The sequence below is a fragment of the Harpia harpyja genome, chromosome 4 (assembly GCF_026419915.1).
Source record: "Harpia harpyja isolate bHarHar1 chromosome 4, bHarHar1 primary haplotype, whole genome shotgun sequence".
In the NCBI taxonomy this organism is placed as follows: Eukaryota; Metazoa; Chordata; class Aves; order Accipitriformes; family Accipitridae; genus Harpia; species Harpia harpyja.
This window is the reverse complement of record NC_068943.1, coordinates 64,102,944-64,124,789: the sequence shown is the minus strand read 5'-3', so window position 1 is coordinate 64,124,789 and position 21,846 is coordinate 64,102,944. Positions and strand designations below refer to the sequence as shown.

The following is a 21,846-nucleotide window of genomic DNA, read 5'->3' as shown; positions in this document are numbered from 1 at the left end:
TTTTAATAAACTGTTTCTATTGTCAAGGATTACTATAAATACATAGATTCTTCCCTAGCAAATTAAAGATGAAAATTAAAATAATGCTGAATTTTAAGCTTGTGAGGTCATTCATTACATTACTTTATACATCTATGATAATGCATGCATATACCTACAGTAAATTAGGGTGGTACTTTTCTTTTTGACACTATTAAATGCTCTGCACTGCTCTATTGCTCTTGAGCAATTTACAGCGTAGTTTATTCTGTATTTTTTATAGAGAGAAAATTTCCTAACTCTCAAAAATATGTAGAAGTGTCTGCCTTTTATAAAAACTTTTAAAATCCTGAAATGAAGTTTAGTTCTTCATATTTCTAATCAGTTCAGTTACTTGTTTCCACTGTCATTATGCATAATTTTCCTGAAAAGCAGATTTTAACAGTGTTTAAGCAGTAGACTGTACCCTGATCATTATGCATAGATTTGGTAACAGTAACTTGGTTGGTAGTATTTTGAACTTCAGCTTGTAGCATTTCTATATACATTGTAAATTGTCTTAACTTTTGGGTGGGTTCAGAATTTTTTTTTTTTCTAAAATCAAACAAATGGTATCTTGTATGTTTCTTCGCTTTCAGTAATTGAAAATACTGTTTTGTTTGAGTTGGGTTTTTTTAAGGTGCTATAACATTTGTAACTGTTTGGAAATTTTCAAACAGCAAGAGGAAAGTTTCATCTTATTATGAACAAGAACAAATAGAGCACGTTCTTCCCATTATGACACAGCCATATGACTTCAGACAGTCTAAATCAACAATTCCAGAGTGGGAGGAGCAAGTCATATTTAATGAGTGTTTTAGTTATTTTATTCAAAACACTGAAGAAAGCCCTCGGGTAATCCTGTTTTTTGAGGTAAGGTTAAATATTTTACATCCAATTTATGCACATTATCATTTTCTGTTTGTTTCTTCAACAGCATATATTTGACTGATTCAGGTGTTTTATTTTGGTTATATTGGGTTAATAGTATAGCCTTAAGATACAGAATTAAGTGGAGATACCAAAAAGTGGTATTGGTGATTGCTAATACTAATAAACATTTTTTTTTTATGGCAAAACCCCCCTGTTTTGATAGTAGTAAGGAGGAGAAAGCTTTCTTATTAAATTGACTGTCATACTTCTGGGAAAGGCTGGTAAGATCATTCCAGATCTGGATGGATGGCACCGCATATAAAGGATGGAACTTTTCCCTCTCACATTCCTCACATTTCCCTTCACAAAGATGATGTTGCCTGCTTGTAGCAACACCTCTTTTCCCTTGTACCAATGAGCAAGCTATTGCATTGTTTTCCATTAACATTTTAGACATTTACTTCTCTCCCATTCTTCACAAAGTAATTATTAATTCGTCCTCAAATACAATTATGTTTAAAGGAAAAATTGTAAGGTATATATTCAACATGACTTTGAGCTTAAGTATGTCAATATTTGTAAAGAGACAATCTGTAGTATTAACCTGAAAATGGGAACCTAGTACAATAAATAAATATTTTTTCATTCCTTGTTTTTTTTATATTTCAAATAGATTGTATATACAATATCACCATATATTTCTTTATGTTCTGTGATACTCGTAAATGAACACATTTATAGGATTAAGAGTCCTTAGTTCCTTAACACAAAAGTAATTACATTTGTATGTAAAGATTCTTCATGGAAATCATGTTAATGTTGGGACCAAAAGTATGACTACACTGAAAGTGTGCCATTTGACTTCAGCATGGTTTATGAAATATCAGTTTGAAGAAAGCGTGATTCCAAGTTTCTTCGTATACCAGATAAACCTCCAGGAGTGGCTAAATATGAGAAGATTCTGGTCACTGACCAGAAAAATGAAGAATGTCATGGATATCATTCAAAGTGTTCAAAGTCAGGTTGGACAGGGCTTTGAGCAGCCTGATCTAGTGAAAGATGTCCATGCCCATGGCGGGGGGATTGGACTAGATGATCTTTGAAGGTCCCTTCCAACCCAAACCATTCTATGATTGATTCTATGACATAACTGACAAAGCTAGGAAAGGAAAACTAACTTTTTGACTGCTGTATTCCAGCTAGATTAACATACAGCTGGTTTTGGCTGTCAGATTTGTGATCTATATGATTTGTGAACTATACAGGATTTATGAAGACTACTCATTAATATTTTTTTATTGAGACAGAAGGGAAGCAAGAATAGTTGTTTAAGACCAGACATGCTTTTTTTTAAAGGAGGTCATAAATAGTCATCAACTAAATGCATAAGGATCTGTTATTTCTAATTGTGTACTTGTGTGGAAGTACTGTTTTTGTAATTGCTTAAAATTGAAATCTGCTTAATTTAGTGAATCACAACTAGCATATTTTCAGCAGTATTTTTTAATTACCATGAAGTATATATTCAATAGAAATATATTTATATTCCTACCAATACTTTCAGATCCTTGATTTTCTAAGTATGGATGAAGTGAGAGCCAACTCTGATGTACAAATTCAGGAACGTGGTTTCCGAAAAATTTGTTGGGCTTTTCTAAAGGTATTGTAAATATTTAAATGAAGAAACAAAATTTATAAATCTTTTTATTCAATTATCTAAAAGACACTAACCATACTAAGTGGGAAAACAATTTTTAATATTTCCAGGCAACAAAGATGGAAAAACAAATAGTTGCTTGCTTGGATGTTCTTTCCTTTCCCTCTTCCTTTGCCCCATAAAACTCACAGTAACAAGCTTGACAGTAAAGAATATGTACTTCTCAAGAAAGTATAGAATGTATAAGAAATTTTTTTTTGTTCATAAAGTACAGAAGGATGTTTTCTTTGAGGGTTTTCTGTGTGTTCATGAGATTCTCTGCAAAAAAAGAAAAAAAAGACAAATCCACTAATTTCTGTACCTCAACTATTCTGTATTCTAGTGGCGTTTTCAGTTGGCCAGTCTTTGAACGGACTCCCTAGCCTAACTATAAAATGCCTATCATTTTTAGTTGCAGAGTTTGAAATGCTGCAGCAATGAGGTACAGGTAATTTAGCTAGCACATCATGTACCTTTTTACCCTTTTAGGAGAGACTTGAATGTGCCACTTTGGCCTTTGAGAGTTGACAAGCTTTAATTTACCTGAGGATAGTTCATTTACACTTACCTCTGTGAATGGTAGATTTTGACAGCCATTGAGCAGTCCACAACATGAGAAATACAGGAGAAGATAATGGACAGCAAGTTTAGGGGAAGGGAGAGGGACCTCCGTATCATTCCATACAGAGTCTCTTCTCAGCTCTGCCCAAGATGAATCTACTGGAATCAGGCGTCTGGTATCCCCTGTCTAGGTGTATAGCTGGTAGGAACTGTGTGTCCAGGTATTCAGTTCAGGAGTAGGCTGTACAAAGGGAAGGATGAATTTCCAGCTCATAAATACAAATAATATTGTGGCCTGTTCTTCATTCCTACTGCATCTGTCTGCATTATCCTTTCATCTGTATCAGTCAAAATAGAAATATCCTGATGAACAGTGAACAATGTTAATGGTAGTAGGTACACTTTTTCTTTAGTTCAATAGAGAGAACTCAATTTCCTCTGAAGTTGGAAAGGTTACTGCTTTGCTGTATCTTCTGTTCTGAGTCAAAGCCTTAGCAATGCCCTTTGCTGTAGCGTTCGAAGTGGGCAGATTTGGAAGAGGCTCTTTGCGGATTGACAGTCCTTTGAGATTTGGGTACTTCCAGCAAGTAGTAATTAAAAAAAAAAAAACCAAAAACCAACAACAACAAAAAAACCCCTGGTAGTGCAGAGGTCTTCCCACATACAGGATGTTACTGTTGTACATATGAAGCATGTCTCAAAACTAGGCTGCCCTCTAAGCTTTAATCTTAGTGATTTGATCCTGGGGGTGTTTAATACATGCTTACTTCATTACCACTTTTAGGGATAATACATTCCCCCAGTGGGAAGTAGATTTCAGAGTTTATACTGTAGTTGTTCAAGATATTAGAAATAATCAATGACTTCTATTACTTTTATGTTAACATAACACATTTTTTTCCTTTTTTTAATCGCCCTTCCAGCTTGTAGGTGCAAATGGAGTTCTAAACATTGATGGAAAACTCCGTCTGCAATTATATTACCCACCTCCGAGGACCAAGTCACATTCAAATGTTGTTGAGGTCTATGACTGGTGGGCAAAATGCCCTAGAAATCGTTACCCATCAACTTTATATGTAACTGTTAGAGGCATAAAACTGCCAGATCATGTAAGTTAAATACATAATGTATAAATATATTTACAAATACACAGACTCTTCTGTAGGAACTAGTAACTACCTCGAGCATGTGAGTGTGTGTGTTTGTATGCATGTATATAAAACCTGTACTTGTATACTAGCTATTCTATATGCTGCATATAATAGCTGTAACAAGAGCTTCGCATCTTAAGATACATGTTCCAAACTTGGTCCTTTATAGGTATCTTTAAAAAATAGACATACTTTTCTACCTGTAACTTTGCGTATTTTGCCATTGACAGTCAGGAAACTTTCAGGGTGCTTTCCTGAAGATTGATATTCCTTCTTATTAGAAGAAATGCCATTTTAGGTCACTGGGCTCATGCAGGTGTGTAAATTCTATAAGTGAGAGAAGATGTAAGTCACTTAACTCTGATTCCCTGCACCCCTGCGCCTATAATGAGTCGTGTTTTTTTTCTCAAATGAAAACTCCTTTAAAGACAGACTTACATTGGTATGTGCTGAGATGTGCATTCAAGGCATTTATTGTTCTACAATGTGAGTACAATATTGTTCTATTACATAACTTTCCTTATATATTTACAGTTGTCATAAGTCTTTCTTTTGCTCACTGTTCATACAATCAAGGGTGATACGTGGAAGCCTGTTGAGATGTGGTCCAAACCCAAGCTAATCTGTGGGATTAGTTCATATGTTTTTGGGACACTTTTCTAATCCGTATACTGGAATGACATCTGCAGATCTCTTGCTCTGTCAGCTGCTGAGGTTGTTAGGAATTCTGTGTGCTTTGCTTGAGCAGCTGTGCATCTTTCTGGAAGTGTTCTGAGGCTGTCTTCTCCATGGTCTGAATGTTTTTCTGGTATATTTAGGTGTTATCACTGGTTTACAGCTGTCCCTACTTCACAGTCCTCTCTGAAATTCAAGTGATGTGATATATTCGTGTAGGCCGCCTGAGCTGTGCTTGACTTGCATCCATTGGCTACTGGTATTGTTTTGTTCTTGGTCTGATAAATGCCAGATTTGCCAAGGCTGGGATTGAGCTCCAGATAAGAGCCATGGCATGATACAGTATTCTATGCATAGATTTCTGCTTCCATTTAAGATCTGTTACAGATCGTGCCTAGTCTTCTTCTCCAGAAGGGCCCACATCTCCCATACCTCCTGCATGGGCTAGTAGATACGAAAATAGATGTCTTTGATAAAACAGGGCATCTTGTATGGAAGTAGACATCTATTTGTGGACAACTGATTTATGCTCCTAAATTGGTTTCTACTTGCATCGTAGGTGTCCAACCTCCCTTTTTAGTCACAGGAACCTAGACAGTTATCCACCCTGAAGTAGATACGTAGCAACTGTCAGCCTGGAAGAAAACAGTAATTTTGCCTGGTATTCCGATGTGTTTAAGAGACCTGTCTTAGTGAAACCAATCAGAACTGCAGCTGCTGCTTAATGGCCTCTGTGCCCCTCAGCCATGGGGCTGCTAGGCTGCCTCACAGCTTAAGGCTTCCTGTGTGTTCAAGCTTGGTGTAACTTGTAGGTAAGGTTCAGTAGCATACTTAGAGAAGTTTGGAAAGTATATATGCTTTACCTACAATTATAATCACAAATGTGGTCAGTCTTCCTTTTTCCTTTGCAACACTTGAACATAGTTTGTTCAATACACAACCCTGGTAATATCTTTTCATCTCGTGAATGGATTTTGTTGCCAAAGCAGTATTTTGATTTGAAGCTGGTAGGATAATGTCACTGGAACTATTTACATGCTGAAATGCTTTTTTTTATACAGCATCTTCACTAGGTAGTAGAGTATTACTAATTTTTACTGACCTGGATAGCTAATAAAAATAGAAAAGTATAGATTATTTGAAAAATCTTTGATACCATCTGATTGACATAACTGTGGAAGCTCAGATTACTTTCTGACTTCCTGGTTACTTTAAATGAAATTTTTGCTACACAGCTTTCATGTATAAAGCTTTTTCTGATCTCTATTTTTCAGATGTAAAAATGCAATGCATTTGAAGTCAAAATTACCTTTTAATCTTTTCAGATATTACACTGCTTATTTTAAAAATATTTTTTCCTGATACTTAGTTTTGTTTGCCTTAAGGTTGCTCCTTCTTTCCGCTCTATGATAGCTGTTCAGCAGGAACAAAGTAGTGCAACACTATGTGAGCTCCAGAGAGAGGGATCTAAAAAATCATGTGAACCTTTTCCAGAGGAGAAGAAGGAGCCATTTAAATGGACAAGATTGCCTGGACAGGTGAAGTGTTTTTCTTTGCTTTTTAAAGGAAAATAATTTAAAGATCTACTATCTTTTTATAACTTTATTTTTATGATCTAAGTATTGTGAAGCAAGTCATTCATTAAAGCAAATTAAAAAAAATACTAAACAAAATACAAAACATAAGGAACTCTCAGAAACAGTAGAGGATGCTTAGCTTCTTGCCAAATATGGTTGATTTAACCATTGTTTCCCAGAACAGTCAGGTATTTTTATCTCCAGAATTCTCTAGGAATTTGAAAGAGTGGGGCTATTTGGGTAGTAGAAGTAAGACCAGAAACCAGTTCTCAGATTTCAGCTTGATTGGAAATATATTTTCTTGCTTGGGTTTGGTTTTTTCTTTGGTTTTTTTTTTAATTCCCTCAGTTAAAGTTATTTTTACAGTGTAACAGAAGGAACTTTCATTGAAGAATCTTAAGAAGGTTCTTGCTGACTTCATCCTAACTCCTAGTTCGCTGTAGCTAATGGAAATTAGCAATCATAAAAAGGGAATATTTTTGGAACTGTATGTAGCATGTCCATGCAGTGATTTCATATTTTTCTGTAGAATGGTGTTAGTGTGAGCTCATGGTTCTACAAAAATTCGAGTAATATAACATAAAGATTTGTTAACAAAGAATGTTGATTTTTATTTTGATTTCATACTGTAGTCCTTGTACAGATCCTTTCAAAAAGAACACTTAAATATACATGGACTTAATTTTATTTCCCAGTAATGTTTGCTAATTATAATAAAATAGTAAAGAATAGACAAGTCTGTTTTTACAATGGAAATTTTCTTACCAAAAATGGCAGGTTACCTAAAAGTTGTATTTATGTTAATGTTCGTTACTTTTCAGAAAGTTGCCATTCTGAAAATAAGTTTGTAATGCAAACCGGGAGAAATACGATCCTAAGAATGTTTGCCTGCCATCATACAAATAAAATTTGGAAGCTCATTTATTCTTAGACTAGTCCATGTACATATTGAAGAACTTTATTAGCAATGATGATGTATTTTGTGATGTGCTGTCTTGTGAAACAGTTTCAGTAGAGTTATCATGATGTGGCATGTAGGTTTGCCAAAGAATATTAAAGCAGATGTGCTTGTTTAAAAATGAATAATCACTCAGAATTATTATTTCCTTTTTATATGTTTGAATTATTGTTTTACATTTAAAGCTAAGTTATCTTTTTAAAGAACCACAATATATCTGTATCTGTCTCCATAGATACAAATAGATGGATGATGTTATTTTTCAAAAATGTTCTATAGAATTATGAATTATTTCATATGAATTCACATATAAAATTTATTTCATATTTAATAGTAGCCACATGACTTGTAAATAAAAGAAGCTTGTTCTGAGCTGAATTATTGTTTCAACATTTTAACGTTTTATTTTAGAGAGAGGTTAAAAAGCGTAGGAAGACTTAATTACATATATAGTTTCTAACAAGATGCGTTTGCCGTTATTCTGAAGTGAACAGTGTATATTCAATTATTTCCTAAGTAGACCTATTTGTATATTTTAAATGCATATGAATCTGTTCATACTAATTTTTCATTCATAAAGGTAAATCAGGTTTAGGTTAAATAATCACATAACTACTCAGGATATTTTAATTCCCATTAAACTTTGAATTTAGTTCTGGAAAAAAGCCCTTGGGTGAAAAAGAAGGAATATTTTGGGAGAGAGGAAGGGGGACTATAATACCCGTGCAATTTTGTGAAATGTTTCATCTCCAGATATGTTTAAAAAAATCAGGAATTGAAATACAGATGAGGAACACTAAGGGTGATTTGGTAGACCAAAGGTTTGAGTGCCTGTGGTTACTCTTCTGAGTTCACACTGAAATCATTAAGTTACTAAAAGTTGTGCTTAGATTCCTTAAACAAGTTTGACTTACACTGTAACTCTACAGCTTATATTATTGATGATAGTCATCATTAAGCACTTCTTAAGATTAAGGAAATTATTTCAATTTTAAATTTTCATAGGTTTTTTAAACTTTCTAGTTGTCCGTAGTAATGGGGCTGAAACGAATATACAAACTAGATGTGGCTTAAGTTATGCAGCAGAACTGTCTCTGTTTATAAGGTTGATTTTTTTCTTTTAGATTCCCCTAAGATGTTAGTAGCTTTTTAGAACTTATACATGATAGGAACTAAGAAGGTGTTTTAAGCATTGGCTAGTTAATATTCATAACTGTGTAATCCCAATTTTTACCTGAAAAGCTAGGCTTGCCGCATACCAAACAAGCATCTGTTTTCACTGCGAGGTGGAGATATGGGCTGTTTCTGTATTCGTTTCTCTCATGATGGGAAAACACTGGCAGCAGCATGTGCAGGAAAGAATGGCTATCCCATTGTTTGTAAGTTTGAAATATGTTTTGTGGTTTTTTCTTATAATTCATGTAGTTTGAAATTAAAGGGCGAAAGATGTATTTTTAAATTGCTTTTTTTTAGAGGTTTTGTTTTATAATTGTGTTTTGCAAATTGTTCTGTGCATTAAAGAACATTGAGGAAAATGCTCTTCCTTTGTTAATAGGGCTGGAACTGGCTTTTCATACATGGTAATATATATACAGTTTAATGGTATGAAATCACACTATTTCTACACAGAGGTCTAATGGAAATACTAAAGCAGTTTGCATAAGGAACATATTTTCTGATAATAAGGTTTTAAGTGAAATAACTTTTCCAGCCCCCACCCCACACACTTTTTGTGTAAGTTTTTCTGCTAATCTGTCGTGAAAAGTCAGATACATGGATTGCTGTCATCTCCAGACAGACTGATGGAGGCTGCTATCTTCCATGGTCCAGTTCAGTTGGAACTACAGATATTTCTTACTACTTAAACTTGGGGCTGCTTTTTCATGGTAGCCTCAATTGCATTGTTCTTAAGCCCTGCATAACAATTTTGAGATTTAGAGGGAACAGTATTTTAAGTGTATACAAAGTAGATGTTTAAATGCAAGGAACAGTAAGTCTAGATTACTTTATTACACAGCCCCAGAAAATGATCTCAATGTTAATCTATTTCAAAGATTAGTCAGGTAGCTGTCAAAAAAAAAAAAAAAAATCCTAATCTGGTTCTAATAATTTAAAGCAAGTAAACTGTTTCTTAAGGGTTAAGACATTTGTGACATCCATGAACCACTAGATGGAAGTATATGCTTGGTGTCTATGCATATCTAGCAACTATTTGATCTTGTTCTCTGAGAAGATAAAGAAAATGAGCTGATTTAGGCTAGCAGAAACTCAGCCTAAGAGTAAACTAAACTTTGCACTAATAATTGCATAAAATTGATTGTAAATACTTACAGATTTTTTTTTTTTCCTATTTAAACTTCACTAGTGTATGAAATTCCTTCTGGGCAGTTCCTGAGAGAATTTTATGGTCACCTTAACATAGTGTATGATCTTTGTTGGTCAAAAGACAATCGATACCTTCTTACTGCATCCTCTGATGGCACTGTCAGGTCAGTATGATGAAGATGTTCTGGCAGGTAGCATCAGAAGCAGAAAAGAAAGTGGTCCAATTTCATGTCTTCCTACAAACTGTGCTATAACATTTTATTTAAAGATTTGATTACAGTGTGACTTACTCTATAATAATATAAAAATTGTGATGGAGTTAATCGCACTTTATTGACTATATTGGTTTCTAATGTATGTGTATCTGAGACCAAAGCTTTTCCAAAAACTGTAGTGTCTACATCTACAGTGCAGCAAAAAACCAAAAGGCTTTATATTTCAAAAAGTTGCTGAGACAGTTGGAATATTTCCTTGGAGAAATTGCTGTATTATGAATGCAGTATTAAGTTTGCAAATTTGAATGTGAGGCAGGAAATTGAAAATTTAAGATTCAAGTTATGTGTGTAAATTGGCCACACTGCATTTTTGTAGGTATTTTAGTTTTTGGACACTTAGTTAAATAATTCAAATTAAATTGCTAAAAATGAAACTTGATAGTTTTATTTCTGAGACTGAATGTGTACACATTTTCCTCTACAATTAAAAAGTGTACTTCAGTGCAGTGTTAATGTTAAAATACTAATTTGTTCAAGGTTTAAAAGCAAAACGCTCAAAACTGTAGAAATACATGAAAATATGGCTGTGACACTGCACAATTTTATTACGAGCAACTTCATAGGTTTTCATAGGGCTTTTTTTTTTTTTTTTTTAGCTCTTCAGATCCCTATCTGTTGTTTCTGTTACGCAACTCAGTAATGCTACAGGCAGTTGCATAAATGAAATACCAGAAGAATTGTTAAATGATATATTGTATGTGTGGAACTGTTTTGCCTTTTTTTGCTGCTTGTATGTAGGCATAAAAAGAGTATTTTGAGAGCTTTGCCCATGTTTTTATTTTCTATTTGGAAGACATTAAATAATTTTTTTGTATTGAAGTAAATATCTATTTCAGTCATTTCTGTTACCTGTAAGAAGGCCCAGCTGTTCCTCAATTCTTGAATTTGTGGCAGCAAGTTGAAACTGTAGTGGTCTGCCTCATTTTCTGTGTACTATGCATAGTCACTGTACAAATGATTAGTTCCTGTATTTATTGTCTGTTGCTTAAGGTCCTTAAAAAGTCTTAGTTTAGACAAGGAGTTTCTTTTTCTCTTTCATATTGGGAGCACTTTGCCTTTGAAACATGGTAGAATTGAAGGATGACAACCAAAAGGCACCCCATTGCTTTAAAGTCATTATCAGTTTATTACTTGGATCATCTCTCATGCTGAGTTCTAAGGCAACTTGAACGGAGATTTGGAAACTTATGTAAATTCTTCTTCATGTAGTGTTTTGTTACCCTTGAGCCTTCCCAAGCTTTAGTCTCACATTACTTGTGAGCAACAAATTACCTTTTATGTTGTTAGGGCAAAATCATTCTAAAAGATAGGTAGACTCCTTGTGTCCTTTGCACGTGAAGTTGCAAGTTAATTGCTATAAGGGATTGCAATTTTGTAATGTACTCACCTCAGAGTAAGCTTAGAATTCTTCAGTAGCCACCAAAGGTAGTCACCACACCTGGAAGGGTGGCATTCAAACGATTAAATTCCATACTGTAACTGAGCACTCTCTGAAGTGTGCTGCCCACCTGTATTTCATGATCCAGGTACCATTCCATTCTTTATGGGCTCATCTTTGGGGAAGGCTCAATCATAAAATGTATCACATCAAACAAAAAACACTTCCTAAGAAAAATCTGATCTTACAGCTATGGGTGGTAAAGGATAGGAAATAGTTGAATAGTAAGAACTGAATTTATGTGAAGAAAACATCCTTGAGATCACAATCACTGTGTGGTAGGTAATTGTTCTTTTAAAACTTTCTGGAGTTTTATTTATATTAGTCCTATTATTAAATATTAGTCCTATATTATTATTAGTCCTATTATATTAGTCCTATAATTTTATATTTATATTAGTCCTAAATGTTCCTTTGTGGGATTTTTGTTCTACCTTTTTTTTTTTTTTCCTCCAAAACGAATTATACCCCGGAATGTCTTAATTTGTTTATAACTCCTGAAGGAAACAAACCGATCCATTCCATGGAATTCTTTATGTGTATTTTAAAATGTGCAAAATAAGTAAGTAGTCATGAATTTACTTTGATGACAGAGTACTATATAAAGTAGTAAATGTATCTTAATCTTGTTAGAAAGTACCATATTAAAGGATTAAATACAGGTGGAACATACTGGTAGGATAAACAGGTGGTGCTAAGCGTTTGCAAGCATTTGCCTCTAGAAGCACTAGCATGAAATATGGCATCAGTTATACTTGTGTATGTGATTGTTTTATACAGTAGATATCCTAACATCCTTTCCTTTTAGAATGTGGAAAATAGAAATGCAGGCAGCATCTGCAGTGAGAGTTTTCCCTCATCCTTCATTTGTTTACACTGCAAAGTACCACCCAATTGCTGACTCCTTGGTCGTGACAGGATGTTATGACTCAGTGATTAGAATCTGGAATGCAAATGTGAAAGAAATCCATGGGCAACTGCTACAGGAGCTTGATGGTCACAAAAGTTTCATCAACACACTTTGTTTTGATGCAGAAGGTGTGTACTTAGTATTACTTTTTCAAATAGTCTTCAGTTGAAGACCAACATAAGTGTTACTAGTTTAGTTTATATCATAGAGGCAATGTGAAATGCTATAATAGAATAGAATAGTTTTAGCTGTGTTTGCAATTAATATGTTAGTATGGTGCCTTATTTGGATGAACACAAAGGGACACATAATCCCTGATATAAATTGAGAGTAATCAGAGAAAGTAAGCGTAGAAAGGACAGGCAAACAAATGTGTAGTGATCAGGCAATGATGACTGGGCAAACTTTGGTCATAATGTAGTTTTCATGGTCCCTATAACTAGCTATTATTAGTTAGCTAGTGTTTTGTACATATTGAAGCTGAAATTAGCAGAACAAAAAGCACAAATGCTGCTGTTCAGAGGAGACAAACGCATCAGGATGCAGGTGAAAAGCCTAGCAGTTAGTGTAGAGAGGTAAGTCAGAAAAAAGGCAGGTTTGGCTAGGATTCATCTAGGTGGAAGAATTATGCGCCAACTTAAAAGCAGATGCAGGAAATCTGAAACCAGCTTCTGGAAAACTCTTGGAACAGAACTTAAGAACACGAGATTGCATGATCAGAACAGTAGCAAAGATAGCTCCACCATATTGTCATTCAAAGTTATCAACTCAATACAAAGATAAAGAAAATGAGGTAGCGGTAGTTAGATTGTGAGAATTTTAATGCTAGACTGAAGAAGTGGGAAGGCGATGAACTTTTCAACATTAACAGAGAATGTGAAAAACTGAGAGAAAAGGACAGAAATTTGACCATTGTGAACAATGTTATCTGGTAGATTAACAGCTGAAAGCAAGAGAGAGAAAGGTACTGACATGTACTAGTGGAGGGTGGGAAGAGTTGAAGATGGGCAAATGAGTAAGATACTTGAAGTGTTTGACTTTCTGGTATTAGTGACATTATTAGTAATTAGGTGGTTCATTGTGGGAGGTATTCACTGGAGTAGGTGCCACAAAGAGGAAAGAGTTGCATTTTTATAAAGAATTAGTATTTGTGCTTAATTTAAGAACAACTGTTGGAAAACACTATTTATTCTTGTTCAAGATGCTCTCAGTGAATGTATAGGTAAGCATTAGGCTATCATGTGAAGCTCATTGAGCTATAAGTGCTTATTTTTTGCTGATTCTAGAATATGAGTAAAAATGAAAAAACTTAAAAGAATATTCAGCATCCTAGTATCTGACTTATGTGCTGAATCCAAATTTATGGTATCAACTTATGTCATGCAGTATGAGCAAAATGTAGCTGCAATGAGTGTATCATAGCAAAAGAGAGAAAAGTACTGGTTTTCGCCCATTCACAAAAATAATAGAAAAAAGTTGTTTCTTGTTCATACATCCTTTTCTGTATTAGTTCTTTTGTATTCTTCGACTTATAAGACCTTATTATTTCACAGGGCTCCACATGTTCTCAGGAGATAGTTCAGGACTGATAATAGTTTGGGACACATCGGTCAAAGGAAGTTCTCAACACCTGTTTCAACACTGGAGAATTAATAAGGTATGCAGGTTTCTTAAACTAGCATTGTAATTTTTATGTGAACTGTTCCAAGTCATTTGATTTGAATTCAAACTTTTTTATACGTTAACTTTTGTTTAACTGAAAAGATGTATTTTCTTTAAATAACGGTACAAAAGAGCTGGTAGAACGTGCTGTGATTCACTGACTTAAAATTTTTGAATTGTTTTGTGAGTAATTTTTTGTATATAAAATATGAAAATGCTTGAGGCTTAATAGCATTGTATTAGCAGATAAAAGCTAATGCATTAGGTTGTTCTCTAGAGACAGCAAGAAAATAGACCACAGGCTTTACAAATCACCTTTGTTCATACCTTAGAGGCCTAATGTTTAGTCAGCATTTCTGTCATCAGCTGTTTCAGAAGTTCAGTCACAGCAGAATCTGCCTTGACATTGTGAAAAATTGATTGCCTAGGATGTAATGCCTTAATATAGGAACAAATTTCTTCCTTAACCAAATAGAATTAAATGGGCAAAAAAGAGTAATGCAAGAGAAAAATTAATAATAATGTGTAAAAACATGAGTTTTAAAACACAAAGATAAATTTTTTACTTTATTTTCCTTCCTTCTATAGGAAATAAAAGAAAATGATATTAAAGGAACACCAATAAATCATTTGGAGGTGCATCCAAATGGAAGGCGTTTATTAATCCATGCCAAAGACAGTACCCTGAGAATCATGGATCTCAGAATGTAAGTAGATTTTTGGTGACAAGTGCGTACTTCCTTTTTGTTTTAAAATTTACCTGGGGAAATAAAGTACCATAAAACTACTAAATGTGTAGTTGTGGAGAAGAAAGATGTCCTAATAATCAAGGATAGCAATATTAGGGTTAGGAAGTGGTTTCAAAACACTGCTGTATTACAGACCTTTTGCATGATATTGGGTAAGTCTTTTAGAACAGAATATCCAAAAATTACTAGATTACTTGGGAGCTTAAGGTGGCATGAAGGAGAAGACACTAGTCTCTTGAAGATTGAATTCACTTTTAAAAATGCAATCTGGGCGTGAAAATAACATTGAAATTCTAACACTTATTTGTGCATTAGTTTCTCATTGTTAAGACTCTGGAAATTTGATGATAAAATGGAATGAAGATTGTATTCGTAAATACTGAAAAATGCAGCGATGTACGTATTATGGTACATTAAGCAGGCTGTGAGATATTTTTAACTTAGTTTTTGATTATTTTCTCATTTTTAATAGTTATGAACATAATTCTTTAATAATAAACTACAGTAAAAAACAAGGGGGTCACAGAATCACTTAAGTTTGTTGAGGTTGGGGAGTGTCCAGTCTGACCCCAATAATCAAAGTATGAGAACATGTTGCTCAGCTTTGTCCAATTGGGTTTTAAATATCCTGAAGGATGGAGTTTACAACTTCTGTGAGCGACATGTTCTAGTGTTCATTCACCCTCAAACTAAAAGAATTTTTTTCTTAATTTTAAACAGAATGTCCTGTATTGCAATTTGTGTCCATTCCCCCTTGTCCTTTCACTGGGTGAAACTGAGAAGGCTCTCACTCCTATCAGTTACACTTAGTAAGATGCACCTGAACATTCTCTTCTGGAAAGTCACATTAAAGATATGAATGCTCTTTCTAAATGATTGATCCTTAATTTCATGGGTTCCCTTCCACCCCTTGCCATGCAGAAAATCAAAGGTCCCTGGTGTTCTGCATGAAATTACCTGGGGGAAATGCCTTTATACTCTCATAGCACAAGAAACTACATTCTTTTAGAACATACTTTTGTACATATACATACTCTCTCAGAAAATCTTGCTCCTAAGTAATATATTGGGTTGGATGTTTGAACTAGCTGAAGACTTTCCAGTCTTATAGTGCACTCTTCATCTTTTACTGTAAATGATAAATTATAATGACTATGCTAGAAGGCTAAACCATCCGCTCAATTGAAGCATGAAATTGTTGGATTAACAGAGGGAACCTATAGTTTTTGAAGCAGATAGTGTTCTTCTATCACTACCATTCCTAAAAAGTGCAGAGAGTTTTAGTTTGAGAGGGAAAAATGGACATACATATTAATCTCTAAGAAAGGGTTAATATGGTGTGCAATTTCACAATTATTTTAAGCCAGTTTATCCATAGGACACACCATCTCCTATCTCCCACACCTTTGGCCATGTATTCCTAGCATTTTCTTTTTATCAGCTCTAGAGATCTCTCAATGCAGGGTAAGTCAAATCAGTGAACTGATCCGACTGAAAATCAGCCTACAAATACAAATGATTAATTTTCATTTTAATCAACTATCTGATCTAACTCATCTGATAGCTGCCCAAACACTAGAGAAGAAATGAGGGAGAGCCTGGGAAAATAAGGGTGGAGAGGACAGCAGCAGGACTGCTGCTTTGACTGCAGCCCACAGTTACATTGGCTTAAGTCTATCAATAAACCACAGGGTTAGATACTCAGCAGTGATAATTTTACACGTCAGCATTAACTGTTCATTCCCTGCATGAGAAAAGAGGGGGTGGAGGTCACAGATCAACACAATTCACTTTGATTGACAGCTAGTTGTTCTTAACTTTCGTCTTTCAACTTGCTCTTTTTGATCTTTTTGGATAATGCTGCTGTCCTGTCACTTAAGTATGCGATCAGTGATTTGGTTTTGGTTCAGACCTCTCCTTAGGGTTTCATATGCAGGCTAGTTTTACATCTTGCAGAGCTCTTCTGCATGACATCTCAGAGATACTATCTTACACAGCAAAAACTCTTATTTGGGCTAATATGGTCTTGCGCTGTGATCATTAAAGCATCCCTTTCTCTTGCTTGTAAACAGAATTGTATGCAGGGTGTATTTATTCAGAATATTGTGTAAAATAATTTTCCTGTCATATTAACTGCTCTGCACTTCTGCCAGCATACCTCCATTGTTTCTGCAGTAACACATTTTAAAAATTACTGTCTTCTGTCTTTGAGGGCTGTCATGGCCTATTGCCATTTTTCTTGCCTTGAATTCTGCATCGTAGTATTACTGCAGTATTAGTCTCCATTTTGAACTTTCACATCTCTTTCCAAGCTGTACCTCATGTTTGAGATAGCCTCTTAGAAGCTCACTTATGCTTCTTTAAATCCTTTTGTAGGTTCTCTCTCACTTGATGCCTACAGACTGTTTGACAGTTCATTGGTAGGTCATTATTACTATGCTGACCAGTAGTGTTTCACTGACTAAGATTAGGATACTAAAGTTGCAAAATAATACTAAAAATATTGATGTTAATAGTAAATCAACACTGATGTCTGAAATTTGTTGATTCTACTGTTGCTTTTTTTTATAACCAAGGAGACATTAGTCTAAAGAGAGCTGCTGGGTAAATTTATGCACTACTGGGATGTAAACAAGCTCAGGAAGCGTATTGAAAACTTTTTTGGCAGAGCTTGGAGTAACAGTGCCAATTTCCCTATTTTTTTGCAAAGCCCAGGATCAAGAAAATGCAAATTACTGCATCTATATCCATTCTCTAGATCTAAGTATTTCCATTTGCTACTGAAAGACAAGGATGTATGCTTTCATCTATCATTTCAGGTGCATTATGAAAGCCAGGGAAAGAAAGGGTAAACACTGCACTCTGCAAAAGGTGGGTGCTTGCATATCTATTTGGGATGCAAGGTGTATTGATTTTTCTGAGCAATAGAGGGGTGGACTGACACATAAAGTTAGATTGTCTATTCTGAAAGTATCTGCTACATGGGCAAACTATTCTTTATCTTTAGCGTGGCTACAAAGAAATACATAGGTGCCACAAATTACAGAGAAAAGATTCACAGCACCTTAACACCATGTGGTACGTTCCTGTTTTCTGGAAGTGAAGATGGAAGGGCTTATGTTTGGAATCCAGAAACAGGTAACTAATTATTCTATGGTCTTAAGCCAGGTTGTCAAGGCTGACAGGGAAACAGTTTTGTAAGCTTTATTGAAACAGTTTTGATATGGGATAAAGCTTCAGTAAGATATTCTTAAATCCTGTAGCCTTAGCTCCACCTTTTAAATAGCTATTATTAATCTCTAAGATTTAATTCTCTAGAGGAAATTAATAGGCAGAGGTAGCATTTGTAATGTCCATTAGGAATGGAGCACCTGAAGCTCAACTTTGTGTACTGCAATTCTTTACACGTGGATGAGGGTCTTAAAATGGAATGCACAAAAATGTTTTAAATCAAATCAGTCTCTGTTGTGTTTTTGGGGATTTGGGAATTAGGCTTTTTTTGAGAACCACTTCCATCTGTTTCCCAAGGGTGGTCAGAGACTCTGAATATTTTGTTAATTATTCCCCAAACTGACTAGTTTCAAAATAGCTACCAAAATCTTTCTGGTTAAGCAAATGTAAGATAAAGGGTTTGTCATCTTCCTTGTACAGTGAGGTAAAAGGGACAAAAGTAACAGGAGAAGGTAGCAGAACACACCTTTTGGTTTTGATGACATTATATTCTGTCTCCAATTATGTTCTATATAATTTTTAAAAAGGAATAAGAAAATACTTTAAAACTGGCAGCTAACCAACAGTTCTGTTTTGAATTTCTTTCCCTGTTTCCAACTATATTAGCTCATTTCTATGCCACTATATAATTTGTCTGAAAACTTTAAAAAAGAATAAAAGTAAAAGGAGGGAGGAACTTTGTTATTAGTATGTTTTCACTGGGCATTGACTCTTGCTTAGACACTCTACTTGCATTCATAATGCCATCAGCTGAAGAGCTAATTTTTTAATTTTTTTTAATAGTTTTGTGCTCAACTTTCACTCCTGTTGGCAGTATTATATAATTGAAATCCACAACTAAGATAGCTATCTCTGGCAAAATGCAAGCACAAACAAATACTGTGGAACGCCACCTTTCCAGAACTTGCTTATCAGAACAAGAGACCTCAGCTAACTTGATGCATCCTCTGGGGTTTCCTGCAGCTGTTGCAACAGCACTAACTTTTCTGACTTACTGAATAACTTAAAAGCATGCAATATTTTTTGTCTTATGCCAAATACTACTTTTCAATAAGGAAATTAACTGAAGAATATATATTTACTGTGGTAATCACTGCACTGTTGTAATACAAGCTTTAATCAACTGTTATTTTGCTGTATCAAATATGTTTCCATGGTATTAGTAAACATTTCACTTCTGTAGGTGATCAGGTGGCCATATATTCTGAACTCTCCTTCACATCGCCACTTCGTGATGTTGCCTTTCATCCACTTGAACACATGGTGTCATTTTGTGCCTTTGGTCAAAACCAGCCAATACTTGTATACGTTTATGATTATAAAGGTACAGTACAACTTTTCTTGAAACACACCTGTAAATATTTTATTTTTAAAAGTAATTTGCTAGTAGTTGTACTTCTTTTGAAGGAAAATGAAAACAGTCTTTTGATGATAATACATATCTTTCTCCTGGGAGATACCAAAACCGAACTGGACGTGACCCTGAGCAACCTGCTGTAGGTGACCCTGCTTTGAGCAGGGGCTTTGGCCTAGCCAATCACCAGAGGTCCCTTGCAGCCTCAACTTTAAATGTGTTATTGTGTGTCATCCTGTGTGATTTTTACCGCACTTTATCATATATAGGTAGCATCATACAAATATTTAAAAGCCCCTTTTCAGTATCAAGGTGGATTATGGAGCCAGAAAATACTATCATTCTGAAAATTAATAAATAGCTTAATAGAAATCTCAGTATTTTGTGCTGGCTATGTTACAAAATAATGTTGAGGAGCTGTATAGAAATGAATGAGAGAGTATAGATTGTTTTAATAAACAGGTGTTACACCTGTGGTGTGATTATGTGAGAGAGTGTTTATTCCCCATGTTATATTAAAGAGAAAATAGTGATAAATGCTGACTTTGAATTTTTTTATATACAAAATAAAATTCAGACTGTTCTTTGCAGACTTTTCTGATAGTGGTGTTTTTGTGGTTAGCTTTAGTAGTGTCGTTGTTTCAATTAAGGACATGCTTTCAGATGTCATATTGTATCTAGACAGTAGATAGTGTTAATACGAATTATGCAATAGACTTTGCGTATCTGTAACAGATTTTTGTTTGAATTATATTTGCAGTGAACATAGACTTATAAAGCTAATCCTGTCTTTATACATTTGGTTTTTAAATAACAAGTAGTAATGAGATTACTCATATCAAATCTCACAGTTTAGGTTATTTGTCTGTTGAACTGGTTGACTTTTACAGGAAAATAAAGTGGAATGACTTTACAATGAATATTCAGTTGTCAACTTCAACCCAGTAAGATACCTTCATTCTAGAGAGCAGTGGAAAATTTTTCGGGTGAAGGATTTCTTTAAAATTTTTTGACTGTTCAGCAGAGAGTGAGTCTTTAAAAAGCTAATGGGGTAGTTTAAAATATATATGTGTGTGCGTGTATATTTAGAGATCACACAGATATCACACTGGTAGTTATTTGTATCATCTGACTGCTTAACTAAGTCACTGGTAACAGTAAGATTTTGCATAGATTGTGGTCTTTTCTACATTGTGTGTTACTAACTTTTTGTTCCTTTTTTGGTTAAAAGCACACACTTTGCTTTCAGAAGGTAGTCTTACTGCCTTAGTGTTGAAAGAGTTAATCATATAGTAATACTTATTTTAGTCACTGACACAGTTTTTAAGACTCGAACAGTATGTGTTTTACATACACCAACAGTTTTATGAATATCCTTGCTGGACAAAACTTTCATGAAGAATTCTTTTAACCTTTGTTGGCTTGAGACCACAGTACAAAAAATTGCAAAAGTCAAACAACTTGTTTAAATGACAGTAAGCATGACTTTCATCAAAAGTATCCTATTCTAGAGCAGGCTACCTCCTAAGAATGCCTCCTGTGCTTGTATATATGCCTAGCAACTTCTGAGATTTTACTCAAGTATAATAAGCTCACTTGAACTAGGCTGGAAAAAATGTGAAATGTACCTAGTAAAATAGCTGACTTGAACTCATTGCAAGTTCTATAACTTTTTTGCCTTTGAAAAACTCCTTTCTTTTCCCCCTCGCCCCCCAATATTTCTGCATGGAGAACACTATAAGCAATACAAAAATACCAGTTCTGTGTGAGAGGTTACTGAACGCAGATAACAGAAGGGAGACATTGTGATCAGGAAGGGTTAGGGGGAAATAGGGTAGTAGGCGGAAAACTTCATGTCATTTTCAGGTTTTCCCTATAGCACTATTAGTACACATTCTGATGGTGTTTGACTGAAGGCATGACTGGCAAAATAACAGCGATCATTCAATTATTTTTTTTGCCATGGCAACGTAAGGCTTCACCTGACATATTAATATTGGGTATTTCTACAGTTGCACAACAGGAAGCTGAACTCGTAAAAGATCTCAGTTCATCACTTACCACAGCTGCACCAAGAGGGCCACAGTTCTTTAGCAGTTTTTCTGAAATTCCTATACAAAGAAGTTCAGTGATGTGTCCAGCAGATCAGTTTGTCAGTGTTGCAAGAGCATCAATGAGAATGCAGAAGGTGAAACAAAAACTGGATTCTGTTATGGTAAGTCAAATTTAATTAATTTCCAGAAGTATATAGTCTTTTCAGCCAAAGTTCATATTCTGGGACTGGTATATGTAACAAAATATATATATGTAGTCTTGGGATCTGTTCTTCAGAAATGAATACATCTCCTGCAAGTATTAATGCATCTGTAAGTAGCTCTTTAGAAGAGATTAAC

At 34.7% G+C, this 21,846-nt stretch overlaps 1 protein-coding gene across 11 annotated transcripts in view; it reads left to right on the top strand.

The window, feature by feature from the left end:
- AHI1 (Abelson helper integration site 1) overlaps positions 1-21,846 on the top strand; it is a 100,137-nt gene that overhangs the window by 14,683 nt on the left and 63,608 nt on the right. For all 11 annotated transcript variants that reach the window (XR_008234766.1, XM_052784430.1, XM_052784435.1 and 8 more), the window contains exons 7-18: positions 699-891; positions 2,456-2,551; positions 4,072-4,257; positions 6,360-6,512; positions 8,756-8,888; positions 9,875-9,998; positions 12,356-12,585; positions 14,011-14,114; positions 14,708-14,826; positions 17,876-18,006; positions 19,283-19,423; positions 21,466-21,668. Coding sequence is in view for 10 of the 11 variants with exons in the window: in XM_052784430.1 (XP_052640390.1) it covers positions 699-891; positions 2,456-2,551; positions 4,072-4,257; positions 6,360-6,512; positions 8,756-8,888; positions 9,875-9,998; positions 12,356-12,585; positions 14,011-14,114; positions 14,708-14,826; positions 17,876-18,006; positions 19,283-19,423; positions 21,466-21,668 (1,813 nt within the window). In the remaining variant the exon portion in view is untranslated. The remainder of the gene's footprint in view (positions 1-698; positions 892-2,455; positions 2,552-4,071; positions 4,258-6,359; positions 6,513-8,755; positions 8,889-9,874; positions 9,999-12,355; positions 12,586-14,010; positions 14,115-14,707; positions 14,827-17,875; positions 18,007-19,282; positions 19,424-21,465; positions 21,669-21,846) is intronic.